This window comes from Natrix helvetica, assembly GCF_964273705.1.
Source record: "Natrix helvetica genome assembly, chromosome: 10".
Lineage (NCBI taxonomy): Eukaryota > Metazoa > Chordata > Lepidosauria > Squamata > Natricidae > Natrix > Natrix helvetica.
In genome coordinates this window covers 971,889-996,445 of record NC_138561.1, presented here as the reverse complement: position 1 = coordinate 996,445, position 24,557 = coordinate 971,889, and the positions used below count along the sequence as shown (strand labels likewise).

At 47.8% G+C, this 24,557-nt stretch overlaps 1 protein-coding gene across 2 annotated transcripts in view; it reads left to right on the top strand.

Moving 5' to 3' along the window:
* Positions 1–24,557, top strand: part of SF3B3 (splicing factor 3b subunit 3) — a 47,814-nt gene that overhangs the window by 14,915 nt on the left and 8,342 nt on the right. For both annotated transcript variants that reach the window (XM_081963632.1, XM_081963631.1), the window contains exons 5-21: positions 427–568; positions 1,519–1,631; positions 2,250–2,387; positions 2,477–2,580; positions 2,795–2,960; positions 5,797–5,892; positions 6,062–6,134; positions 14,462–14,613; positions 15,591–15,746; positions 16,178–16,333; positions 16,763–16,906; positions 17,745–17,867; positions 19,191–19,345; positions 19,761–19,935; positions 20,564–20,769; positions 20,994–21,150; positions 21,339–21,464. In XM_081963632.1, coding sequence (XP_081819758.1) covers positions 427–568; positions 1,519–1,631; positions 2,250–2,387; positions 2,477–2,580; positions 2,795–2,960; positions 5,797–5,892; positions 6,062–6,134; positions 14,462–14,613; positions 15,591–15,746; positions 16,178–16,333; positions 16,763–16,906; positions 17,745–17,867; positions 19,191–19,345; positions 19,761–19,935; positions 20,564–20,769; positions 20,994–21,150; positions 21,339–21,464 — 2,382 coding nt within the window. The remainder of the gene's footprint in view (positions 1–426; positions 569–1,518; positions 1,632–2,249; positions 2,388–2,476; positions 2,581–2,794; positions 2,961–5,796; positions 5,893–6,061; positions 6,135–14,461; positions 14,614–15,590; positions 15,747–16,177; positions 16,334–16,762; positions 16,907–17,744; positions 17,868–19,190; positions 19,346–19,760; positions 19,936–20,563; positions 20,770–20,993; positions 21,151–21,338; positions 21,465–24,557) is intronic.

Below are 24,557 nucleotides of genomic sequence, written 5' to 3'. Positions count from 1 at the left end.
CGCTTGTGGATGGTGTAGCTGCTGCTGTTTATAGCTGTCTCCCACCTGAGGCAGAAATGGCCGTTGCTGAGAAGCAGCGGAAAGGAGCGCCTGCACTGCAGCTCAGGGTTGTGTGACAGACAGAGTGTTGGGCCGGAGGAGCCTCTGCCTGATGCGGCTTTTGAGCCTGCATTGTTTGAAGTGGGGAGTAAAGTTGGGGTCGCCTGCTCTGGACCCGTTGACTCAGCTCTGGATAGCTGGGCTCTGCAGAGGCCTCAGGAAGCTTCGCAGCCCAGATCGGAATCCTCTCATCTGTTTGACTTATGCCAGTTTTTACAGATGATTGTAGTGTGATTTCCATCAGATATGTCCTTGTCATATTGTACTTTTAAAAAGAATAAACTATTCAAATTTCACATGGGACATAAATGGTGTTTTTTCCCTTAGGAAGCTGACAATGACCCCACTGGGGAAGCTGCAGCAAACACCCAGCAGACATTGACATTTTATGAGCTAGATTTAGGTTTGAACCACGTGGTCAGGAAATACAGCGAACCGTTGGAAGAACACGGCAATTTTCTAATAACAGGTATCCTCTTTTTTTCAGCCCTTGTAGTGCAAAGGCTCATACCCAGGATTCATGAACCCAGAGAAAGATTTGTCTATGTTTTGTGCATGCCGTAGAATCTTTAACAAAATCTTAGTAGTTTTGTTTCATCCTCTAACAAAGAGCTTGAGTGTATTGAACTTCCATTCTGAAACCTTAAGCAATCAATCAGAATAAAGCTGGAAGGGACCTTGGAGGTTTTCTAGCCCCCCTGCTGAAGCAGGAGACCCTAAACCCTTTCAGATAGGTGGCTGTCCAGTCTTTTTTTAAAAAAACCTCCAGTGATGAAGCAACTTCAGAACAACTTCTGAATGTCAGCTCTTCCACTGTTAATTGTTCTCATTGTTGGGGAGTTTCTCCTTCATTCCAAGTTGCTTCTCTCGATTAGATTCCAACCGCTGTTTCTTGTCTTGCCTTTTGGTGCTTTGGAAAATAAGTGGACCCCCTCCTCTTTGTGGCAGCCTCTCAAATACTGGAAGGCTGCTATCAAGTCACCCCAGTCCTTCTTTTCTAGCCAAACCCAAATCCTGCAGCTGTTCTTCATATGTTTTAGTCTCCAGCCTTTAATCATCTTAGTTGCTCTTCTTTGCACTTTTATCACAGTCTCTATCTTGAAAGGCTGAAAATCTGCTCCAGAAAATTCTTTTTCCAGCCTCTGAATACTTCTCTTCCTCCTTTTCACTTACACATTTCCTTGCTGTGGTTCTGGTCACCCAGTCCTTATCATTGACCTCTAATAATGATAAGGAAACCGAGAAAGGATAGGCGAAGCCCTTTCAATGTTTGCCATTCAATCTTTTTGCAGAAAGAACTTTAATAATTTATGTTGCCAGAAAGAACTTTCCCTTTTTATGTAAAGAACACCCCCCTCCCCTCCCCCCCCAAATTGATTCCTTTTGTTCTATGGCCATGCCCATGCCCATGTTTTATAGTTCCTGGAGGCTCCGATGGTCCGAGTGGGGTACTGATTTGCTCTGAAAACTACATTACCTACAAAAACTTTGGTGACCAGCCAGATATTCGATGTCCAATTCCCAGGAGGAGGGTAAGTATCTTGTGACCTTTACTCGTCTGAAAACATTATTTCCTCAGCACCTAAAAAACCCCATCCCAGTGTATTCCTGCCGTCCTTGGAGGAAAAGGAGAATGGTAGGAAATAGTGAGGAAAAACATAACATCTCAATGCAAGCCCTGAAATAGTTATATATATATATATATATTTTAAAAAAAATAAAAGCTCCAGATTTCTCCCCAAACAAGGAAAAATATAGAAAAGATTGATAATTGCATCATTGACAACTGTCCTTTGAGTCTTTATCATGCCCAAGGATGTTGAATCCCTCAAATCTCCCTGTAAGGATGACCAAGGCTTGGATAAAGAGAACCTGGAAACCTGTCCAGCTGGAGAACGAGGACGAGAGCCTTGTTGCCTATGCTCTCTTTGGGGGGCCTGGAGGGGTCACGTCTTTTAGGACCTCCAAAGAGAATGGAAAAGGTGCTCTACTTCCTCAAGGACAGTCCCTAGTCCTTTTTCCTCTAGTTGATTCCAGGCTTTTCAGGAATGCAGGCAGATGTTCTTTCATGCTCTTAAACAGCTGGCTTTGGCCCTTCCGGGCCAGCCTTTGTACTGCAACCACTAACCTGGTCCTCTTTTTTTTGACAGAATGATTTGGACGACCCTGAGAGAGGCATGATCTTTGTTTGCTCCGCTACCCACAAGACCAAGTCTATGTTTTTTTTCTTAGCTCAAACAGAGCAAGGTGATATTTTTAAAATCACCTTGGAGACTGATGAGGATATGGTAAGTCTGAGCACATTTAGTTTGAGAGAAAGAGAGACCTAAAACCACCAGGACCGTCTCATGCAGAAATGCCTTTCTGCTGGTTTCAGGTCACAGAAATTCGGCTGAAGTATTTTGACACCGTTCCTGTGGCTGCAGCCATGTGTGTGCTGAAAACGGGCTTTCTTTTTGTGGCTTCTGAGTTTGGAAACCAGTAAGTGAGACCTCTAGTTTCCCTTCCAAAGCAAGCTGTGTGCCTGGAAGGACTTCTGGTTGGCATCCAGCTCCACCTTCTCCATATCTGGGGCTCCTTCAGGCACGGGAAGGCAGCCTGCAGACAAAGGCAACGCGGGAGCTGTGCCCTTTCATCTTGTTTGACACAAAGCCCCTCTGGTTGCTTCTCCCTTCCTGCCCCTCTTCTGTCGCAGCTACCTCTACCAAATTGCCCACCTTGGAGATGATGATGATGAGCCCGAGTTCTCCTCTGCAATGCCTCTGGAGGAGGGGGACACTTTCTTCTTCCAGCCCCGGCCTCTTAAAAACCTGGTCTTGGTGGATGAGCTGGACAGTCTCTCTCCGATTTTGTCTTGCCAGGTACGTTGCTCTTCCACATGGATGGCTTTTGCGGGGGGTGCCAGCCTGCCTGCTGCTGGTGGTAATTTGCCCGGAGCGACTGTTCTCTTCCTTGTTTAGGGGATCAAATGGTGAATCCATTTTCAAGATGAGCAGTTCCCTATTTTGTGTATTTCTGCTACTGTCAGGTCAGCCCTTTTCGTTAGGACTCAAGAGGTGCAGAAGCTGTGCGACAGTTTAGCATTTGGGTTTTGTCCTCAGTGTTCATCATGCCAATACCCAACTCCCCCCCCCCCCTTTCAGTATAATCGTAATTTTAAAGTTCACCATTAAAATGGTAAGATACATTTTCTTGTTTAAAAAGGAATCACTACTTTCAGAGAAATTGAACCAGTATGACTGTTAAGGAACAATTCCCAGTGTATTCTTGTAATAACTAGCCATTTTATTTGGCAAATAAAACTATTTTCCATGAATTCCTACACATAACACTAAATGTTACATACTTCACAAACAATACATCAATCAAAATATATTTCGTATCCAAGACCAAACAAACGAAAAAGCTCAGCAAGACAATAACCATAATTTTTAATAATGGTAAAAAAATCTCCAAACAGTGCAATAACAGATAATAGAAAAAGAATTCATAAGCATCCCAAAGAGATACATCTCAGTAAAAAAAAAAAAAAAGGACTGAACCATCAACCTGCCCCAAGATCTGGGAGGAGATCAGGGTGGGAGCCATTTGGATCGTGTGTGAGTGTGTGTGTGTGATTCCAGAGGGGAGGGGTGTGTGAGAAGTTTCCCAGGGTGAGGGCAGGAAGGAGCTTTCCTCCGTATGCCTGAACTTTGTGAGCTGCACCACTTGGTTGGTTTCTGCCAATTCACGATGCCAGTCTCTCTGGGAAAGCCTGCATGGCACGGAGCCTGGGGAGTCCAGTCTTGTAGGATTCCCTTGATTAAACAGGGCCACCTGCCTGTACCTCAGAAGTGGGCCTCTTCTGTCATGGCCCTCTGAAGTGAGGCTCTCTCTCTCGGACCTGAATGGCCCCCATCCTGCTGGTATTTTGAAGGGATTTGAAGGTGTTTTTCACCCAGGCTTTTGGCCAGCATGATTGAAGCCCCCTTTGAGGGGGCTACTTTGTTTTCTTTTCTTTTCACGTTGTGTTACCTTGCCAGATCTACCTTTCTTTTTGCTTTCCTGCTTTTTTACTGTCTTCTTTTTCATGTTTTAAATGATTTTTAAATGCCCAGAGTCACCTGGACTTGGGTGACATACATGTAGTAGTAGTAGTAGGAGGCTAAATAAGATACACTGATGCTATCACACATCAGTGCTAGCAAGTTGTGCCAGCTTGAACACCAAGTTGGCCTACAAGAGAGACCAAATGAAGAATAGAAAAGAGACATGACAAAGCAAAGTATTACATGGCCAGTACACATGCACGCACCATCACACGCACAGCAGCAGAGAAGTCGTTGAGAGCTGGCAATGACTAAGGGCAGGGAAGCTGAAGGAAGAGGCAGCCTAAGACCAAGCCTTTCGAACAAAGGCACACAGAGCCAGCATTGAGCAGATGGCAACTGACCGCGAAGGCCGTCTCTGCAACGCAGCCAAAGAAGCGGCAGACCACCAGCCTAGTTCTTGCAAGAAAATGGCGCCCAAACAAGCCTGCAAACAGTGGCATAACAAAAAAAAGCAAGAATGGTGCATTGGAAGCTCTGCATGAAATACAATATTTGCCTGCAAGCCAGAACTGGTGGGACCACAAAATAGGCAAAGTTGTAGAGAATGAAGAATGTAAAAAGTGCTCTGAGACTTCAGAATTCAAACAGGCTCTGCCATACAGCAACACGCCAGACTTAACCATTGTCAATAGGAAAGACCAAAAAAGGCTGGAGAGAGGGCATAGCAACACAGCAGAAGAGAAAGAACTCGGGAAGGGTTTGTGTGTGTCACAAAATACAAAGACCTGCAAACAAGCAGGATGTCTGTGGCAAAAGAAAGCTGATACTATCAAGAGGGATAGACACCGTGGGTGCAACCCCAAAACACCTGGAGCACCACTGGAGCACCCTCAAGATGGACGGCATTGCCACCAGTCAATTCTAAAAGGCAGCGTCAGAATTGGAACAGCTTCCATCCTGCGTCACTAGTTTGAATACCATTAAACAATCCCTGGCTGTCCCAGGTTCTTGGGAAGGACTCGACAGAGGGACAGGAGCGTTAAATGTAATCTGAACATCTGACTCTGCGATCGCTCAAGTGACTCTGGGGCTGCGGGGGGGGGGGGGGGGCTCTGAAGGAGAGGAGGGATCTCTTTGCCAGGGCCAGGAGCATCGGCCCGGCCAGTGTCCTTGGCAGAGATGCTCCATGTGTGGACCCCACGACTGAGAGGCGGTAAAGGGGGCTCCTCTGCTGCCAAGAGGCACACCTTGGAAATGAGGGTTTCTGGAGCATCAAAAGAGGTTGGGATATAGGAATTGAGAGAAAATCGTTTTTATACCTGTGGCCATGAGTGACAGGAAACTTCCTTTGGTCTTCATTCAGGTGAGCGAGCAAAGTAAAACAAGCACCTCGTGACAGAAAGAAGCCAGATACTGGGATATGTTGAAAGTCGGGGGGGCTTGGGCCTGCCTGCCAGACAAATGGCCTGGGGCTAGTCATATTTTACAGTTAAATCCTGCTGTGTGTTGCTCGTTATACTGCTAAATTCTCCAGGCTTAAGTCACGTCTACGTTTGCGTCACATCAGAGGGTGACGGCCTTTGTCTTCCTGCTTTGGGAGAGAAGCAGAAGCAGACCTCGGATGGGTGTTTTGGTTTCTTACTACGTTTTTTGGATTTCCGTGCAGATTGCTGATCTTGCAAACGAAGATACCCCTCAGCTGTATGTGGCATGTGGAAGGGGGCCTCGTTCATCTCTCAGGGTCCTGAGGCATGGCCTGGAGGTAAGAATCCCCATCTGACAGGCTGAGCCCAAAGTTGGGAATTAGCTGTATGGAGAGGAAGGAAGGCTTGCATCACCCTGATTCTGTTGTGTTTGCTATTGTAGCCTCTAAGGCTATTTCATTTTCACAAATCTTCCGCGTCTTAAGTTCTTCTTCTTTGTCTTGCTAGGTGTCTGAAATGGCCGTCTCCGAGTTGCCCGGTAATCCTAATGCCGTGTGGACAGTGAGGAGACACATTGAAGGTAGGAAGAGTTCTCGTGTGTGGAGAGAACCGGGAAGGAGCATGGCTCAGGTTGAGGCACCCAGGCACAGCTGGTCTGCCCACAACCCCACTAGTGTAGTGTTAGAATGACCTAAGGAGAGATGCAACTCTCTCCCCAACACTCTGTGTGGCCCCACAGAGAGATCTGTGACTATTACAAGATTGGCAGGTCTAACGTGGCCCCTGAAGCGCCCCTGACGGCAGGATCTGAACCAAGGGGCCTCTTCCATCATTTCCCCTCCCTCCTCAGCCACTTTGGCCCTGCCCTGCTCTCCCTGGCACTTCACCTGGAGCCAATTCACCCCGCTCTATTTATTTTATCACTTGAGTCCCCCATTCATCTTGGGGGTCAGTGCCAAGAACCAGAGCAGCTTGGCCAGACTGGATCAGCTCCAGAAGTTTTTTGTTGTTGGTGCCTGTAACTGGTTGTGTGGAAACCTTTTTTTCTCAAAGCATTTTGGATGCCTCTAGTTGTGATCATAATCTACCTCAGAGCTTGCTATTTGAATGAAGCTGCTGGGGGGGGGGGTAGATTGCCTCACATGAGGAGGCTGGAAAACCAGGATCTTGGTTTTTGTTTTTGTTTTTTGTTTTGTTTTTTTATGGTTTTTTTAATTATTAAAAATTTAATAAGTTTTACAATTATTACCCCCCCCCCCCTTACCCTTCCCTCTTCCCCCATCCCTACCCCTCTTCCCTCCCTCCCCCCCAACCTCCCAGAGCAAAATACAGGGTATAAACATTTAACAACCATACGCTAACATAAGCTAACTAATGTTAACATGTTACTATTCTTGTGCTTTAACTCCCCCTTTATTAAACTAGCTTTAAATAAATTGTAGCGTTCCTTATGCCTTCATTCATAAGCTAACTGGAATTTTTTAGTCTGGTATTAGTTTTGAATATAGTCAATCCATCTTCTCTAGTCCAGCTTGTACTTCTCATCTGATACGCTGAGATTTTGACCATCTCTGCTAAGTTTACTACTTTTAACGTCCATTCTTGGATAGTGGGCAACTCTTCCTTCTTCCAGTATTGCGCCACCAACAATCTTGCTGCCGTCGTTAAGTTCAAAATCAGATTAGTCTCTATAACAGTACAATCTGAAACTATACCTAACAAAAACAACTGGGGCGTGAACTTTATCCTCTTTTTCAAAATATTTTGAATAACCCACCACATTTTTATCCAAAATGCTTTAATTTTTTTACAAGTCCACCAAATATGGCAATACATGGCACTAACACAATCGCATCTCCAACATTTAGATTGTAGATTCGGATACATACAGGCTAGCCTTTTTGGATCTAAATGCCATCTGTACAGCATCTTGTAAAGATTCTCTCTCAAGTTCTGAGCTTGTGTAAATTTTACCCAAATTTTACCCAAATCTCTGTTGTATGATAAAATGGGCACAAAATTTTGAAGAACCAATAATGATGGAAACATGGGAATGTTTCCATCATTATTGGTTCTTCAAAATTTTGTGCCCATTTTATCATACAATCTTTAACTAATTCTGTTTCTGAGTCTATTTCTATCAATACATTATACAACCTTTTTATATGCATTTGACCCTGGTCCCTAATTTGTTTTATCAAATTATCCTCATTTTGGATGATACCAGATTTCTGGTCTTTTTTCCATCTAGCCTGTAACTGACCATACTGAAACCAGGTTTGAATTATCCTTTCCTCTCTTAGTACATTCAAAAAATTTAACTGTAGTACACCTCTATCCATCTTGTTTTTGTTCTATAGTTATGTTCCCTATAGCGTGTCTGGGCATCCCCCACATAGGTATCTTGTCATTTAGCCTATATTGATATTTTTTCCAGACACGCAGTAAAGCATTCCTTAAAATATGACTTTTAAAGATCTTGTCGGCCTTCTTGTCATATATTAGATAAGCATGCCAGCCATATACCAAATCATAACCCTCAATATTCAATATTCTATCCTCTGTTAGGTTAATCCAATCGCTAATTGTTGTTAAAACTGCTGCTTCATAGTATAATTTTAAGTTGGGCATTTTTAAGCCTCCTCTTTCACGTATATCTTGCATTATTTTAAGTTTTATTCTTGGTTTCTTCCCTGCCCAAACAAAGTTGTTAATACCTTTCTGCCATTCTTCCAAATTTGCGTCTTTTTAAAGTATTGGTATCATTTGAAAGAAGAATAGAAACTTAGGCAAAACATTCATTTTAACTGCTGCTATCCTTCCCAACAAAGACAATTGTAGTTTTTTTCCATTTATTCATTTCTATCTGTATTTTATGCCATAATGATTCATAATTGTACTCATAATTGTACTTATACAATTTCCCATTTGAAGTTGTGATATAAATTCTTAAATATTTAACCTTTTTTACTATCTCATATCCTGTTACTCTTTCTAGTTCCTCTTTTTTGGTTCATAGTCATATTTTTAACTATCATGTTTGTCTTCCCTAGATTTATTTTGAACCCAGATACTTGACCATATTGATTAATTATATTCATTAAACCTGTAACTGATTCCCCCGGCTGGGTTAAAGTTACAACCAAGTCATCTGCAAATGCTCTTATGCAGTATTTGTAATGCCTAATCTTAATTCCTTGTAATTCGTCAGACCCAGGTATTCTGTTCAATAACAATTCCAAGGTTAAAATAAACAATAATGGAGACAAGGGACACCCCTGTCTTGTTCCTTTTTGGTGGATGGAAAGTCCTTTTATGTCGTGTATGCCTGCTGTTTTTGCAGTGTCATACGTAATGAGGCTGCATAAGTAATAGAACCAGGGGTTTGAGGATTGCTGGATGGTGACAGGCTGAATTTAGTGTGGATAGGTGGCATATAAACAACAACCACCAGGGAAAAAGCGGTAACTCATACCGGCCAAGCCCCAGCAAAAGGTTAGCACTGGACTGCAACTCTTAATTTTGTTTTTACTGCATTCAGGAAATGTAAGTAGTTGTGGGTGGTGAGTGCCATTGCATGAACCTTCTAGACCCATTGGGGGAGTGCCATGTGGCTGGTGCCCACCATTTCAGACCAAGCAGTTGCAGAGCCAATTTAGGTTGCCAGTTGTGGTAGCCAAAGAAAAGCTGATGGAAGCTGCTGGGAGAGCATCGGGGCAAGAACAGCCGCTGGCATGGAGAGCCAGGAGGAGAGAGTGGCTTGTGGCTTGTAAAGCAGGCAGATGAGGTGCGCAGGGAGGAAGGTTGCTATGAAAGGGGGGGGGGGGGTTCAGCTGAAGTGCAAGAGCAGACTAGGGGAAGATACCTTAACCCTGATTGTTTGGGGGGGGGGAGTTTTGTATCTGTGGGTTATATTGAAATGAGAAGGTGAAGTTGGGTGGGATGGCTCAGTGGATTAACTGCGTGCAGTCAGTTCCAGCAGGATGTGTGGGTTTAATGGGATGATCCGGACTGAGGAAGCGTCATGCCCTTTTCCAAGTCACTCATGCTGACAGCCTAATGAAGACTCATCAGTCTTGACCCACCTCCATGACCAGGTCCAGCATCCTGCGATTGCATGGCTTGTGCCATTTTTTGCCAGCTTCTGGCAATCTGCTTATTTGGAAGAATGGCTACACTTAATGACCACCATGACTCACTTTATAACCATTATAAAAAGTTGTAAAATTGAGTCAGGTCACGTGTTGACCCGCTTAACAACTGCAATGACTTGCAGTGGAAATTCCAGGTTCAGTGGTGATCGTTGAGTGAGGACTACCTGTACGCATATGAAGTTTTCCCAGGAAGATGTTGGAAATTGCTCCATCCAGGTGTTAAGTGTGGAATCAACCCTATTGTCTGAGATGGAGCTTTTACTGGATTTCCAATATTGGGTTTCTCCTAATGCTGGAATGTATCACCCGATGGCCTGCCTAATTCTCTGTGGTTCTCCCTCCTGGCAAGGGCTGCTCACCCAGAGCTGGGACGGTTGTGCTGTGGTCATGCTGTTTGCCTCTGGTTTTTTCAACTGAAGTTCTTTATTCTGTCTCTTGTGGTGTCTACACAACTCTGGACAAATGCTAACCTTGGCTGGTATGTGGTTATGCTACTACCAATACCAAGCCTTCTGTTTTCTTCCACAGGTGGCTGGCAGTGGAGGTGCTGATCTCCTCCCACAGGTGTGTACTTGCATCTACAGGATGTGTGGTGCTGTTTGGGTATACCTAGGGACTCCTAAGCTATTTTAATAGATAGAATATGTGTTCACTTCCATATTCCAGACAACTTCTTGATGCACCTGTATTCAGGATGGTTATCAAATCTTAAACACAGCCAAATTTTGGCATTCATGCACAAGATAGTTAGAGCTCTTACAGGTATTGTGGTTAGAGAACTTCTAAGCTAATACCTAGGAGGTACAACAGCATCCCTCAGCTTCCAGTTTTAGAGTTCCTCAGCTGGCAGTCCTATTGCTGAGAATTCCAGAAATTGACATCTCCATATCTGGAGAAAGCAGGCTAGCTGGATCCAGCCCCGGTATTTCCATGGCTGCCATTGCCCCGGGCTACAAAGACCCCACTACCGGACCATCACTATTCATGTTGTGAGCATCCTTTGATTTCCCACCTGTGTGTGCAGTGTTTCCTCACAAAAAGACTCTTCCTGATGGCATCCTTCACAGTGAGGGCAACACTTTTATTGTTTTCACTGCGGCTACCCACTCCCCCCTTTTAATGAAACCGGGTTGGGCTGCACTAGTGCTTCTACTAGGTACCTGCACATTTCCCCACTCACACGCTACCTGTTGATGAGCATCTCTGCAAATCTGTTCCTGCCTCAGGAATTGCCCCTGCTTTGCTTCAGTGAAGAGAAGCCAAAGGGCAGCCTTGAGTGGCTGCCATTGTTCAGATGTCTGTCTGTGGTGTTAACCCTGCTGTTCAGTACTTTCTCCCAGAGCACAAAATGAGAAGATTGGCTCTCATGCACCTGCCCCCACGTTTGTTCCTTGCCTTCCCACACGTGCTCCTGACAGGGGGCTTGGGCTGCTTGGTGATCGCCATCTACTTAATTCCTTTCTGTTTCTGTTGTTGAATACCTGGCTTGTCTTTTGAGTGCTTTTATGCATCAGTAGTCAGAATGGAACACCGTGAAATTTACTTTGACATCTTGCAAAACCTTTAAAGCATCTAAGATTAAAAAATTGCCAGTGAATATGCTGAAAGATCTTCCAATAGACCTAGACAATCCAATAGGCCTGGGCAATCTGCACTCAAGTAAGTAGATGCGAGTCCTGTTGACCTCAGTGAGACGGAATTCCTGTTGTGAGCCCTCTTTTAGCTTCAGGTGATCCCTAGACCTTGAACTAGGACTGAACTTTTGTCTGAACTCTCAGTTCTCACTTTCCTCAACAACTGAAGGGGCAAAATCTAGCATATAGAGAGACCTGCCTGAAACATGTTAGAATTCTAATTCTTGAAACAGTTAGTTCTTCAAAAATGACCAGCAAATGAGAAGAAGTACGCTGAACTCTAATTCTTGACTGAGCAGAGTCCATGGAAACTGATTTTGGTTAATAGTTCTTGCTGACAACCAAAAATTAAATGGAGCTGCTTTTTTCCTGTTGAGTTTTAGCATTGGAAGAACTGCACAATGGACCAGGATGAATCGGTGCAAAATTACCATATTAGTCACTCTGTAGATCGGTGGCACATGGGCCCATATCTGCTGACATGCGAGCCATCAGCTCCAGCCCGCATGCATGTGCCGACCAGCTGATATTCAGCCTTCTTGAGGGCTGGGGGAGACCATTTTCGTTCTCCCACAGGCTTCAGGAAAGCCTCCGGAGCCTGGGGATGGTGAAAAACGGGCCCAATGGGCCAACTGGACGTTTAGAAACGATCCGTTTCTGGCTTCCGGGGGAGACCATTCTCACCCTCCCCAGGCTTCAGGAAAGCCTCCGGAGCCTGGGGTGGGTGAAAAACGGGTCCAATGGGCAACCGGGGTAGGTGGGTGGGAGGTGTTGCATGAGCAGATGTGCCGTTTCTCTCAGGGCTAGCTAAAGACATCCTCCATTCCTCAGAGGAGGCTGGAGCTGGTCCCTGCCATTGCACCAGAAAGCCCAGCTGACCCTTCTTGTTCAGTCTGCCCCAGGAGGGTCTTTCAGTGAAAGAACTGCAGAGGAGCTGGATGCTGTAATTGGGGGGGGGGAGGTGGGGTGCTGGGCAAAGCATGGCTCTTCAGGGTTGCTGGACTGCAGTGATCTTGCTGGTTAGCGCTGGTGGGATTTCTGTGGCTCCCCTGATGATCTCTGCAGGAGGTCTTGGAATACTCTGGCCCTCTAAATTCGGAATGTATTTTCCAGTTGTACTAAGGAATCTTTTGGGCCAATTCATGAGAGTGGGACTCCTCCTTTCAAAAGTTCCATGGCTTGTTTTTAGTTTTTTATAATGAGAAGGGACCACAGCTGGCTGTTTAACTTCTGAATGGAAGAGTTCAAAACAATTTCAGCCGTTGATGCTAACACTTAAATTTTGTGCAGTAGGATTTTCTACATTTTGCTGAGAATTCTGACAATCTTAATAGCTTTTCTGAAGATCATTTTAAGATCATGCCAAGCCAATCTTATTTCATTCTTCAACATATAGTGACTAAATTGGTAGACCAGTGAAATGCTGTGGACATAGTATATACTTAGACTTCTACAAGGCATTTGACAAGGTAGACCACAACCTACTTCTTGGTAGGCTAGAAAAAAGTGGGATAGATAGCATCACCACCAGATGGATTTTTAACTGGCTGATAAACCGTAGTCAATTTACCGTAGCCACAGGGAGGGAAGTTAGCAGTGGAGTACTACAAGGTTCAGTCTTGGGCCTGGTACTCTTCAATATCTTCATAAACGACTTAGATGAGGGGATAGGAGCGGAACTTACCAAATTGGCAGGAATAGCCAACACCCTAAATCAGGGGTGTCAAACTCACCGCATCACGTGACGTATATTTGCCTGCCTTCTCTTGGCCCCTACCAAATCCCACGTCTGGCTTCTGTGATTTGACTACAGGGTCAGAGGCTCATTGGGAATGGGAGCCCCCACCCCCTCCTCCTAGGGCTTGTGTGATCTGATTGCTGACCCAAAGGTCGAAGCTTAATATAGAACTAAAAGATATGAACGAGACCCTGGTTGGATTGACAGATGCGTTCTTGCCAAGAATACTTGGGGAGGGGGGGGATCATGACTTGCTCTGTCATCCATGACTTGGGCAGCTTTTCCATTCTTGCCTCACGGTGGACAATGGTTTGTGAATGAAGATACGTTGGTCTTGGGCGAGGGCCCTTTTGAGGCCCTGCTGACCAGCCGTTGACTTTCCCTCTTCAGACCTTTGAGGGACTTTCACAGTTTCCACCGTGACCCTACGAAGCCTTTGGGAAAAGCAACCGCTGCTTCTCTGCCGTTGGGTTCTTGAAAGAAGGCGCCGCCCTTGGTTTCTTGTGGCAGCAGCCATGCACCTGGCCTCTGGGCGGATGTTTTCAGCCCCAGGGATGGCAGCCTGGATTGCAGCTTTGCAAGGCATGATTCACTTTCTGACTTGAGCTGTGCAACAATCTGGTCTCTAATGTTGACCTTCGTTTGGGACTGTAGCACCCGATCTGATGCTTGGATTAGCTTCACGGGATTAGCCTGGATGTTACATTGAGAGGCCTACCTGACTTTAAGACAGCTTGCCTGGTTCATGCACCTGAGGCCCAGGAGCTGTGGGTTTTTTCAGTCTTTTGTGCCTTCTCACAGTCTTGCTGTGCCACCCGAGCACTTAGCTCTGCCTCTGAGTGCTTATGAAGGCATCAAAGTGGTTTCCAATGGAGAACCAGTTGCAGAGAAGCATCCTGCTCTGTCTGTGGATTGTTGAGAAGCAGCTTCTTAACAGGGAAGATTGAGAGTAGAACCAAGGACCCAAGAGATGGAGGGCTGCCCTTCATTGGCGGCGGTGCGCAAGCAGAAGCTAGAGCGCCCTCTGCAGGCCGGAGGCCGATGTTCGGATCCTTGAACTCCATGGCCTCGGTGTCCCTTTCCGACTCTGATTCTTCATAAGCCTAATGGTTTTGCACATGGATCACAGCGCATCACGTGACTCCTCAGAATTCAGCTCTGGACATTTGCATCTCCTGGCTTCAGAGGAAACTGCTCTCATTCCTTAGGTTCACATCAGAAATGCCTGAGGCTTCTGATACTTTTTACCTGATAATCAAATTTGGTTTCCCAAAGATTAGACCTGGATTCCCGGTGGCCAGTGGCAGCCCTTGGTGCCATCCGAGATGCTTCTTTGCATCACAGACCCAGCTCTAACCTTTCCTTCCTCTTTTCTCACCAGATGAATTTGATGCTTACATCATTGTGTCTTTCGTCAATGCCACCCTCGTCCTGTCTATCGGAGAAACAGTGGAGGAAGTGACTGACTCAGGGTTCCTTGGTACCACACCCACCTTGTCCTGCTCATTGCTGGGAGATGATGCCTTGGTGCAGGTAACAGCTGCCTTGCTCTTTTAGTTTATCCACTATGAAACGACTCACCATGAGGGAGGGCTTGGTTTTGAGGTAGTCGTGTGTTTTTTGGGATGCTCTTTCCTTTCTTCCATCCATCATTGCTGGTGTGGTGGAATCCACGGGTGGCCTGGAGGAAAGGGAGAAGAGATGCTGCCTAGGAAACACTCAGGCGAGGGGCAGGGCCCCCAGTGGCCTAACAGCCAGAGGGAGGATCCCCCTGAACGGAGCAAAGAATTCCACTTGAGGATGGGAAATTGGTGCTTTTAGTCTTGCCAGATTGTGTTAATTGACCTCATATTGTCATATCTCTGCCTGGGTTACCCAGGAGGACTGACAGATAGGCTGTTCCTTACTAAGATAATGTGACGTCCTGGCTGTGTTGATGGGAATATTACTTTGAAGTGGGTGAGTTTTAGGGTTGGATTAACAGCTGCTGCCTTGCAACCAGGGAAGAAAGTAGCACAGTGCTGGTATGATCATAAATTTCAGGTGGCTGCCAGAGCACAGAGTTACTCTGCTTGTCAGCTGTTTTATTATTTGAATAATACAGATTTCTTAGGATGTGCAAAACTACCATCCCTCTTCCAAAAAAATCACTTCTAAAACAGGAGCCAACTGTCCCTGGACTGACCAAATTGACACTGCCCTGAAAAATACTACCCCTTATTGGGAAGTTTTCCTTGCTCACAGATGCGTCTGAAAATGTCTTTTTGTTATATCCTTGTTTTTTTTAAAAAGAGAGTAAATATTCAGGTTTGTGTTCAGGGGCTTATTTTTCAAAACAACTTATCACATTGCTGGTTACTGAGCTGATCCTCCTTCCTAGATTACTGGGAATGGCCAGTTGAACTGAGAATTGTCACGTTCCTTGCTCCCCATAAGGGGCTTTGCCTTGATAGTTGGGCAAGCGATGACTGATGAAGCCTTTTCAGCACCTCTTTGTTGCATCCCTGCAGGTTTATCCTGATGGCATCAGGCACATAAGAGCAGATAAACGAGTTAACGAATGGAAAACACCTGGGAAGAAAACCATTGTCAAATGTGCTGTGAATCAGAGACAAGTGGTGATCGCGCTGACTGGAGGAGAGCTGGTTTACTTCGAGATGGATCCAGTACGTGAGCATAGAAAGCAGATTTGGGCTGGGTTGGAGGGGCTGGGTGTTGGCTTGAGCTTCTCAGACTGTTGGGTTGTTAATCATTGGGAGCGGAGACGGCCATCGGCTGGCAGCCCTCACAGAAGCTCTTGCCAGCTCAGGGGTGGCCTTTCTTGCAATTGCCTGGTTTGAAGACATGGGTCATCCTTGGCTTACAACTGTAATGGAGGCTGCTACTATGGTTGTCCGTTGCTGCAGTCATAAAGCAGGTCACTCGCACGACTGATCTGATGGTTATTAAGCGAACCAATTGTTTACTATGGGGCAATTTTGTCAAAAGTGGATGTAATGCCAAGGAGCCAAAACGTCAGTGAGAGTCCTTGTCAGCTTTTGCCCCTTTCCATTTCATTGGCTGACCGGCCTCTTCCTCTTGTCTCTTTGCTTCCTAGTCTGGGCAGCTGAATGAATACACGGAAAGGAAGGAGATGTCGGCCGATGTTGTGTGCATGAGTTTGGCAAACGTTCCACCTGGAGAGCAGCGCTCCCGTTTCCTTGCGGTTGGGCTGGTAGACAACACCGTACGGATCATTTCCCTTGATCCCTCAGTAAGTGGCTGACCAGTTTCATTTTCTGTGGATGAGAATACGCTGTGTGGGGCCTGCTGAAGATGAGTGCTTAAAAACAAGGAGCACCTTGGAAATGCTGCAAGAGCTGTTGAGCCTCTAAATTCCTTTCCGTTTAGCCCTATTTTACTAAACACCTGGCATGCCATCTTTGTCCCCAGCCTCTGCTTCTGAGCATTCTGGAAGAAAGACGCGTTTCTAGCCACAAATCAGGATCCTGAAACATTAGTAAAAGAATGTTGCTTACCCAGTAGAAATCCATGAAGAAATGAAAAGCCTTGCTTGAGTGGAAAATAGCTACCTCTCCTCTTGCGCTGTAGATGGCTCTGGACGCCTGTTAATGCAGCAGGGGTCACCTGGAATGAGCAGTAGGCTTCTCCCGAGTAACGGTGGGTCCCTCCTTCTCCCCAGGACTGTCTGCAGCCTCTGAGCATGCAGGCTCTCCCTGCACAGCCGGAATCCTTGTGCATTGTGGAAATGGGTTGCGCGGAGAAGCAAGATGAGCTGGGAGAACGGAGCTCCATTGGGTTTTTGTACCTGAACATTGGCTTACAGGTGAGGAAGCCCCAGGGACTCTTTCCAGCCTCAAAGCAGCTCTTCCCTCTTGTGCCCTTGGGTTGGGCTTCTGTGCTCCAGTCGTGGCCCTCAGCCAGGCAGGCAGGGCAGACGTTCTGCTGCTTGCTCTAAAAACAGCCACATCCGCTGGCAGCCAGTCCAGGAGAGGCAACTCTTGTCAGGGCTCTCGGTTTCTCCTCCCCATCCCTTCGTATGGTCAGATTCTATTTTATGCTTTGACAATCAAACAAAATAGAAAAATGCCAAGAAAAGTCATCTTCGTGTCTTGAATGCCATAAAGCACAGGGGTTAAACTCGGCGGCGTCACATTGCCGTCATGTGACATTTTGCGACGTGTTTCCCATTCACGGAGATGGGGTAGGCATGGCCTGTATGTGACGCCTCAGGCCCGCTGGCCCCTTATACATATATATAAGCTTATATAGCTTGACCCCTGCCATAGAGGCCTTCCCCAGGTGAGATTGCTGGGGGCAAGAGGCTGACTCTGTAAGGGCTGCCGAAGCAGTAGATAAGTCTAAGGGCTGTTGCTATTGTGAAAGAAGAAGAGGCCCCCTTGAACTCCCCAAATGAAAGGGCTGGCCATGAATGCAGCTGCCCTCCTCCCCTTCTATGAGACAGGACTTCCTGTGGTGGGAAAGAGTTCCGCTGCTTCAGTGAAAAGGTTCTGCTGTGGCTGGCTGCATTTCAGAATGCCTCGTTTCTTAACTTGGGAAAGTTAGAAGGGCTGATATACTTTAGGAGCGGCCCTGTGCTCCAGTTGGGGAGGAGCTTGAAATGATCCGTAATGGGCTTTTCTTCTCTCCTTTGGCTTCTCTAGAATGGTGTGCTCCTCCGGACTGTCCTTGATCCTGTCACCGGTGATCTGTCTGACACAAGAACCAGGTACCTTGGGTCCCGCCCTGTGAAGCTGTTCAGAGTCCGGATGCAAGGCCAGGAAGCTGTGAGTGATGCCATGGAGTGCACGCGGTCGGCCTCAAAGCCTCCCCCCCTCCCCCCGCTTGTTGGGGGTGGGATGGGGAAGAGAAAGCCAACAGGGGAAAACGAGTGGGGATTTTTAAAGAGGAATAGCGAGACATTGTTTATGAAGCTTTCTTTTTTTCTCAAATACAGAAAAGTAGCAGCCTTGTTTGTAATTGTGTGTACAGCTGGCAGGAATATTGTTGGAGAGGAGGGAGAGGGGAAGATGAGTTTATCTGGAAAGGTTTTTGTAGAGAAAGAAGCTTGTCTGAGTCTCTTTGTATGGCAGAGATGAGATTTGATGTTCCTGATGATTGTACTTGAAGATGCTGCAATTGGGATCCAGTGCTGGGGATTTTTAGACGTTTTGGACAGGAAATCCCAGGCTGTGGCTGAAATTGGGACCGGAAACTCATAAAGGAAAAAATTGTGACCACACCGACATCTGTTGTGGTTGTTAAGTGAATTGTGTGTGGTTGCTAAGTGACATCAGGTCACATGACCAGGGCTTCTCACCAGCTCCCCATTGACTTTGCTTGCCAGAAGCCGGCAGGAAGGTCCCAAATGGCAGCCCTGTGAGACACCCTGATGGCTGCAGTTGAAAGGTCCACCCACACCCCTCCTTCAGCTCCATTGCAACTTTGAGCTTGGTAAATGAGTGATCGCTAAGTGAGGACTACTTGTCACTTGGCAGTAACTTCAGAAACCTGCAAAAGCAGGTCAGAAAATGTGAAGATTGATTGGCGGTTTTTGCCAGGCCCCAGAGATCCTGAGCCAGGCTTGGCTCCAAAAGGAGTAGGCGTTTACTCCAGGCTGCCTCTAAAGAAGAACTGGAACTTCTGTCAGTCAAGACAAATTGGTGGGAGAGGAAATGCAGTGGGAGCAATGAGGCACCTGACCCCTCCCTGGACCCCTTCGCCTGCCTGGCCACTTAGAGTTTGCCAGCATCCTTCAGGTAGGGCAGAGCTGGTCAGTCAGGGCAGAGGTCAGGGCTGAACTTTTCCCCTCGGGTGCTGCTGGCCCTTAAAGTCCTGTGCAGCCGTCCAGGAGACTGAAAGGCCTCGGGGAGTCTCCCCCAACCTGGCTCCACTTGGAGAATGTCAAAACTGCCGAGTTGTTTGTGAGCGAAGCCGCTTGCGAATCCTGACCTCCCATCAGTTCCTGTTGCAAGAGGGTCATGTATAGAAACGGTTTTGATGCTTGGCCTGGGTGACCCCGAGTCAGTCAGCAGGATCTTGGATCTCATGCGGAAAAAGGCCCTGGGAGAAGTCGGCCATGCTTGTTTTCTGCTCTTACCCCGCTCCAGGTGCTGGCGATGTCCAGCCGCTCTTGGCTGAGCTACTCCTACCAGTCCCGCTTCCACCTCACCCCTCTCTCCTACGAGACCCTGGAGTTTGCCTCTGGCTTCGCCTCAGAGCAGTGCCCGGAGGGGATTGTCGCCATTTCTACCAACACCCTGAGGTTTGTGCAGATGGGGCAGAGCAGGGGAAATACGGATCTTTAGGCTGGCCAGGTGCCCCCCCCCCTCCTGGGGAAAGGGGGCGTTGGGGCTGGGGGGGGGCAGGGGCTGGAAACGAATCTTCAGATTAGGGAGTCTCTCACCTGAGGCAGCTTGTCCCACCTCTCAGCCTCTCGTGCGTTTAACAACGGGGGAAGAGCTGCACACGAATGTGGAGCAACTCAGGATCCAGCAGCATCACCAGCTGGATGAGAAGCAGTTCTTCCCCTCCTAATTTTGAAAACCATAAAGTGGGGGGGTGGGGGGTGTCTATGCACCAAAGAAGTGAGCAAAGGGAAACAGCCACCTTGGGCAGCCCTGGTGAGGCAGCAGGATTTGGGGCTCACGCAGGCAGCAGTAACATTTTGGCTCCCACAGGATTTTGGCGCTGGAGAAGCTTGGCGCAGTCTTCAACCAAGTTGCCTTCCCGTTACAATACACGCCCCGCAAGTTTGTGATCCACCCCGAGAGCAGCAATCTGATCATCATTGAGACTGACCACAATGCTTACACCGAGGCCACCAAAGCCCAGCGGAAGCAGCAGATGGCCGAGGTATCTTCTCTCTGGCTTTTGCTCGGCTCTCTGGTCACGGGGCTCGGCATCGCAGGGGGACAATTGTCCAGGGAGTTGCTCGGGGGAGGGGGGGTCCCTTCTCCAGAAATGGGCTGAAACAGCCTTGGGTTCCTCTGTTTGATGGGAGAACCCAGAAGGGATCCGTCCGGGGGCCGCTGCCTCCCTCCCTCCCTCTCCCAGAGGCGCTTTCAGCTCCTTTCTTGGGAGTCTTGAGTGTGCCGAGTGCTGAAGGGAGTGGACACTGGAGGGAGACTCCTGGCTGGCCAGCAAGGGAGCTAATCCTCCTCCCTCTCTGGGGATGCTGAGCACCTTCTAAGAAGGCTGTTCAGATCCTCCAATCCACCACGTTGGGGATCCTTCTGGGCTTTTCCCCTTGGGAGGGTTTCGGACTCCTGTGTCAGAAAAGGTTCAGCCAGTCAGAAGTGAGTGACCGCCCGCTCAGCCAAGAGAGCCTGCTGGTCCTCTGTTCCGCACGGCCTCCTCTGCGGCCTGAGACTAGCGGCCTTTTTCCTGGACCAGAGCCAGGCCTAGGTGCCCGAGGGCTTTGGGTTGGGATGTGGAAGCCCTGGCTGGGCATTCCCTCCATTTTCCTCTCTCTGCATCACAGGAAATGGTGGAAGCCGCAGGGGAAGACGAGAGGGAACTTGCCGCAGAGATGGCGGCTGCTTTCCTGAATGAGAACCTTCCGGAGTCCATTTTTGGGGCTCCCAAAGCAGGAAACGGGCAGTGGGCCTCGGTGGTCAGGGTGATGAACCCCATCCAGGGAAACACTTTGGACCTTGTGCAGCTGGAGCAGAATGAGGCCGCCTTCAGGTAAGCACAGCTCCCCTGGATTACCTTGTGCCAGGTGGCTGAAACCCACCCCCACCCCACCCCCGTCACACAGTCTGTGCTTGCCCCTTGGTAGCCTCGGATGAAGCCGGAAGACGCCGGAGGCTTTCCTTTGCCTTTCGTGAGAGTGGAAATTGAGGTGCCTCCTCCTCCTCCCTTCCCAAAGCCCAGGACTCTGACCCAGTTGTTCCTCTGCTTTCCCGCAGCGTGGCTGTGTGCCGCTTTGCCAACACGGGCGATGACTGGCATGTCTTGGTGGGCGTGGCCAAAGACCTCATTCTCAACCCGCGTTCGGTTGCCGGAGGGTTTGTCTACACTTACAAGCTGGTGAATAATGGTGAGAAGCTGGAGTTCCTGCACAAGGTGAGCTTCTTGGAACATCTTGGGTGGGGGGTGGGGGGGTTCCTTCTCACAGAAAGCAAAAGGTGGGGGGGGGGCAGAGCTCAAACTGGAGCAGCCCCTCCCCCCCCAATCTTGGCAACTTTTAAGACTAACTTAAAGGCCTAGCTTGGGCTTCAGCGTCTCAGGGCCTGCTCTTCCTTTGCATCCAGACGCCGGTGGAGGAGGTGCCCGCGGCTATTGCCCCCTTCCAAGGGAGAGTGCTGATCGGTGTGGGGAAGCTGCTGCGAGTCTACGATTTGGGCAAGAAGAAGCTGCTGCGGAAGTGTGAGAATAAGGTACGGCAGTTGCCCTGCCAGAAGAGCTGGCACTTTTCCAGCCACAGAGTCTCCTGGTAGCCAAGGGGCCTGTGGTTCCAGGCTGGCCTCCTGCGGGAGGTTTGGGTTCCCTCGATGTGAGTCCTGGGGAGTTGCGGAAGGTGGTTTTTTCTTCTTCTGTCCCCATGAAGGTCCCTCTTGGCTGTCGACAGTGGAAAGTCTGCCCACTTCTCTTTCTTAAGAGTTCAGAACTTGCAACGTGTAGTTCACACGTTTGGAATCCCCGTAGCGCCCCCCCCCCGTCTCATATAGCTTAATACCACGTAAACGTGCCACCTATAGTGGCCTGGAGCTGGGAGGGGGGAAGGAGCAGAAGATTTGATATCTGTACCAAATTGTATTGGTTTCCTGCCAGTCTTTGTGGACAATTTCTGGAAACATCCCCCACCCATTTGGCCCCCTCTGGACGCAGGGAGAGCCAGGCTTCTGCCTGGGGGTTTGCCAGGCCCTTGCTCTGTGTCTGCGTAGCCTTTCCAGCCTTTGGCTAAAGCTGCAGAGCAGGCAGGCCGTGTTCCTGCCTGGAGGAGCTGAGAGGGACGGTTCCTTATCCTGTAGCCTTCTTTGCATCCTTCCTGCCCCCGGAGGGTGGGGGGGGGGTGAGGCATGCAAGGCTGGCTCTTCCTTGGTTGCCTCTTCTCCTTCCGGAAACACAGGCAAGGCTTCTGTTTCACCCTACCCTGTTTCCCCGAAAATAAGGCAGGGTCTTATTTTCTTTTGCCCCACAAAATATGGGCTTATTATAGGGGAGGACTTATTATTTTCTGGGGCAGGTGAGAAGCGAGGCGCGCCTCTTACCTTTCCAGCTCCGTCGCGTTCCTCGCCATTGTGCTCAGGGAAGCGGCTGGTTAAAAAAAAACCTCCTCGCAAGTTCAATCAAACATCTTGAAATTGCGAGAAGGTTTTTTTCTCCATAGTGAGGGGAGGAGCATCCAGGATGGGTTGATTGGACTGAGTCAGATAAGCTCTTTTAGCCACGCCTCGGTCACCAGGCTCCACCCAGTTATCAACTCCATCCATCAACGGACGGCTGTGTTCATCCTGAGATCCTGAAGAAACTTAAAGGAAAAATTTTAAATTGCTGCAAAAGCGATTGAAATTGCCTCCATGCTGCCTGATCAATCACTAGAGGCTGAGGAAACCCCCAGCGGGGGTAGAAAGCCCACGCAACAACCGCTAAGGCAGCACATGGCCCAGGTCACAGAGCGAGACCCAGGGCGCTAAGTGAGGACTCACCAAAGACAGGCAAGCAAGCTCCGCAGAGCTTGATTATCCTTTCCAGAATCTTCCTGGTATTGAGGTCAGTCTGATAGGTCTATAGTTTTCTGGATCTGTTTCTCCTCCTCCTCCCCCCCCCCTTTTCTGAAGATGAGAACCACATCAGCAATCCCCTGGTAGGTCCCCGCTGCTCCAGGAGCTCTGAAAGATATAGTTCAATTGTTCGCCGATCTCGTCTGCCAGGTCCTTCAGAACCCTTGGGTGTAATTCATCCGGTCCTGGTGATTGGAACTCGTAGACAGGTGCTCACTTACCATTTTCTTCCCTTTTGTGGTGCTGTTTTTGATAGGTTGGACGTTTTTATCCCTTTGTGTAAAGACAGATGCCAAATAGTTCTGCTTTCTCCCTGTTGCTTGTCACCTTCTGGTCACTCTCTCCCAGCAATGGACCAATTGTTTCCCTTCTAGCCATGGCAAAAGGGTCAGACAGGCCGGTCCCCATGCCGGAACCCACCACAAACTCAGAATGGGATGTCTGACTATGGGAAGTCGCAGAAGCACCTCAGATAGCCTATGACCTAAGGCAGCATTCGCTGAGGGCAGAACATATAGCAGGGGTGGAGAACATCAGAGCCGACTGGCTCAGCCAGACTGAGGTGGACAATTCGGAGTGGAAGCTGCAGCCAAAAAATCTTGCGGGAAGGGGCGGAGGTGGTACTGATTGCCCCACACTGGCCCCAAAGGCCTTGCCGATCTCCAATTCCTCTTGGTGGACGGGCCCTGGAGAGCCCCCCAGGAGAGGATTTCCCTCAGTCAGGGGTCGCTGGAACACCCGGACCCTCAGTGGCCCCAGCTAACCGCTTGGCGCTTGAGCAGAGATCCCTGAGAGAAGATCTCTCTTCCCCCAGGGTTATACAGACTGTCCAGGCAGCTAACAGACCCTCCACGGAGCACATTGATGGCGCTACATGGGGGGCCTTTTTTTTTTTAATTAAATTTTTTAAATAAGTTAAAATAAGTTTTACAATTATCACCCCCCTTCCCTCCCTCCCTCCCCCCGACCTCCCAGAGCAAAATACAGGGTATAAACATTTAACAACTGTACGCTAACATAAGCTAGCTAATTTTAACATGTTACTATTCTTGTGCTTTAACTCCCCCTTTATTAAACTAGCTTTAAATAAATTGTAGCGTTCCTTATGCCTTCATTCATAAGCTAACTGAAATTTTTTAGTCCGGTATTTGTTTTGAATATAGTCAATCCATCTTCTCTAGTCCAGCTTGTACTTCTCATCTGATACGCTGAGATTTTGGCCATCTCTGCTAAGTTTACTTCTTTTAACGTCCATTCTTGGATAGTGGGCAACTCTTCCTTCTTCCATTATTGCGCCACCAACAATCTTGCTGCCGTCGTTAAGTTCAAAATCAGATTAGTCTCTATAACAGTACAATCTGAAACTATACCTAACAAAAACAACTGGGGTGTGAACTTTATCCTCTTTTTCAAAATATTTTGAATAACCCACCATATTTTTATCCATAATGCTTTAACTTTTTTACAAGTCCACCAAATATGGTAATATGTGGCACCAACACAGTCACATCTCCAACATTTAGATTGTAGATTCGGATACATACAGGCTAGCCTTTTTGGATCCAAATTCCATCTGTACAGCATCTTGTAAAAATTCTCTCTCAAGTTCTGAGCTTGTGTAAATTTTACATTTCTTATCCAAATCTCTTCCCATGTTTCCATCATTATTGGTTCTTCAAAATTTTGTGCCCATGTTATCATACAATCTTTAACTAATTCTGTTTCTGAGTCTATTTCTATCAATAC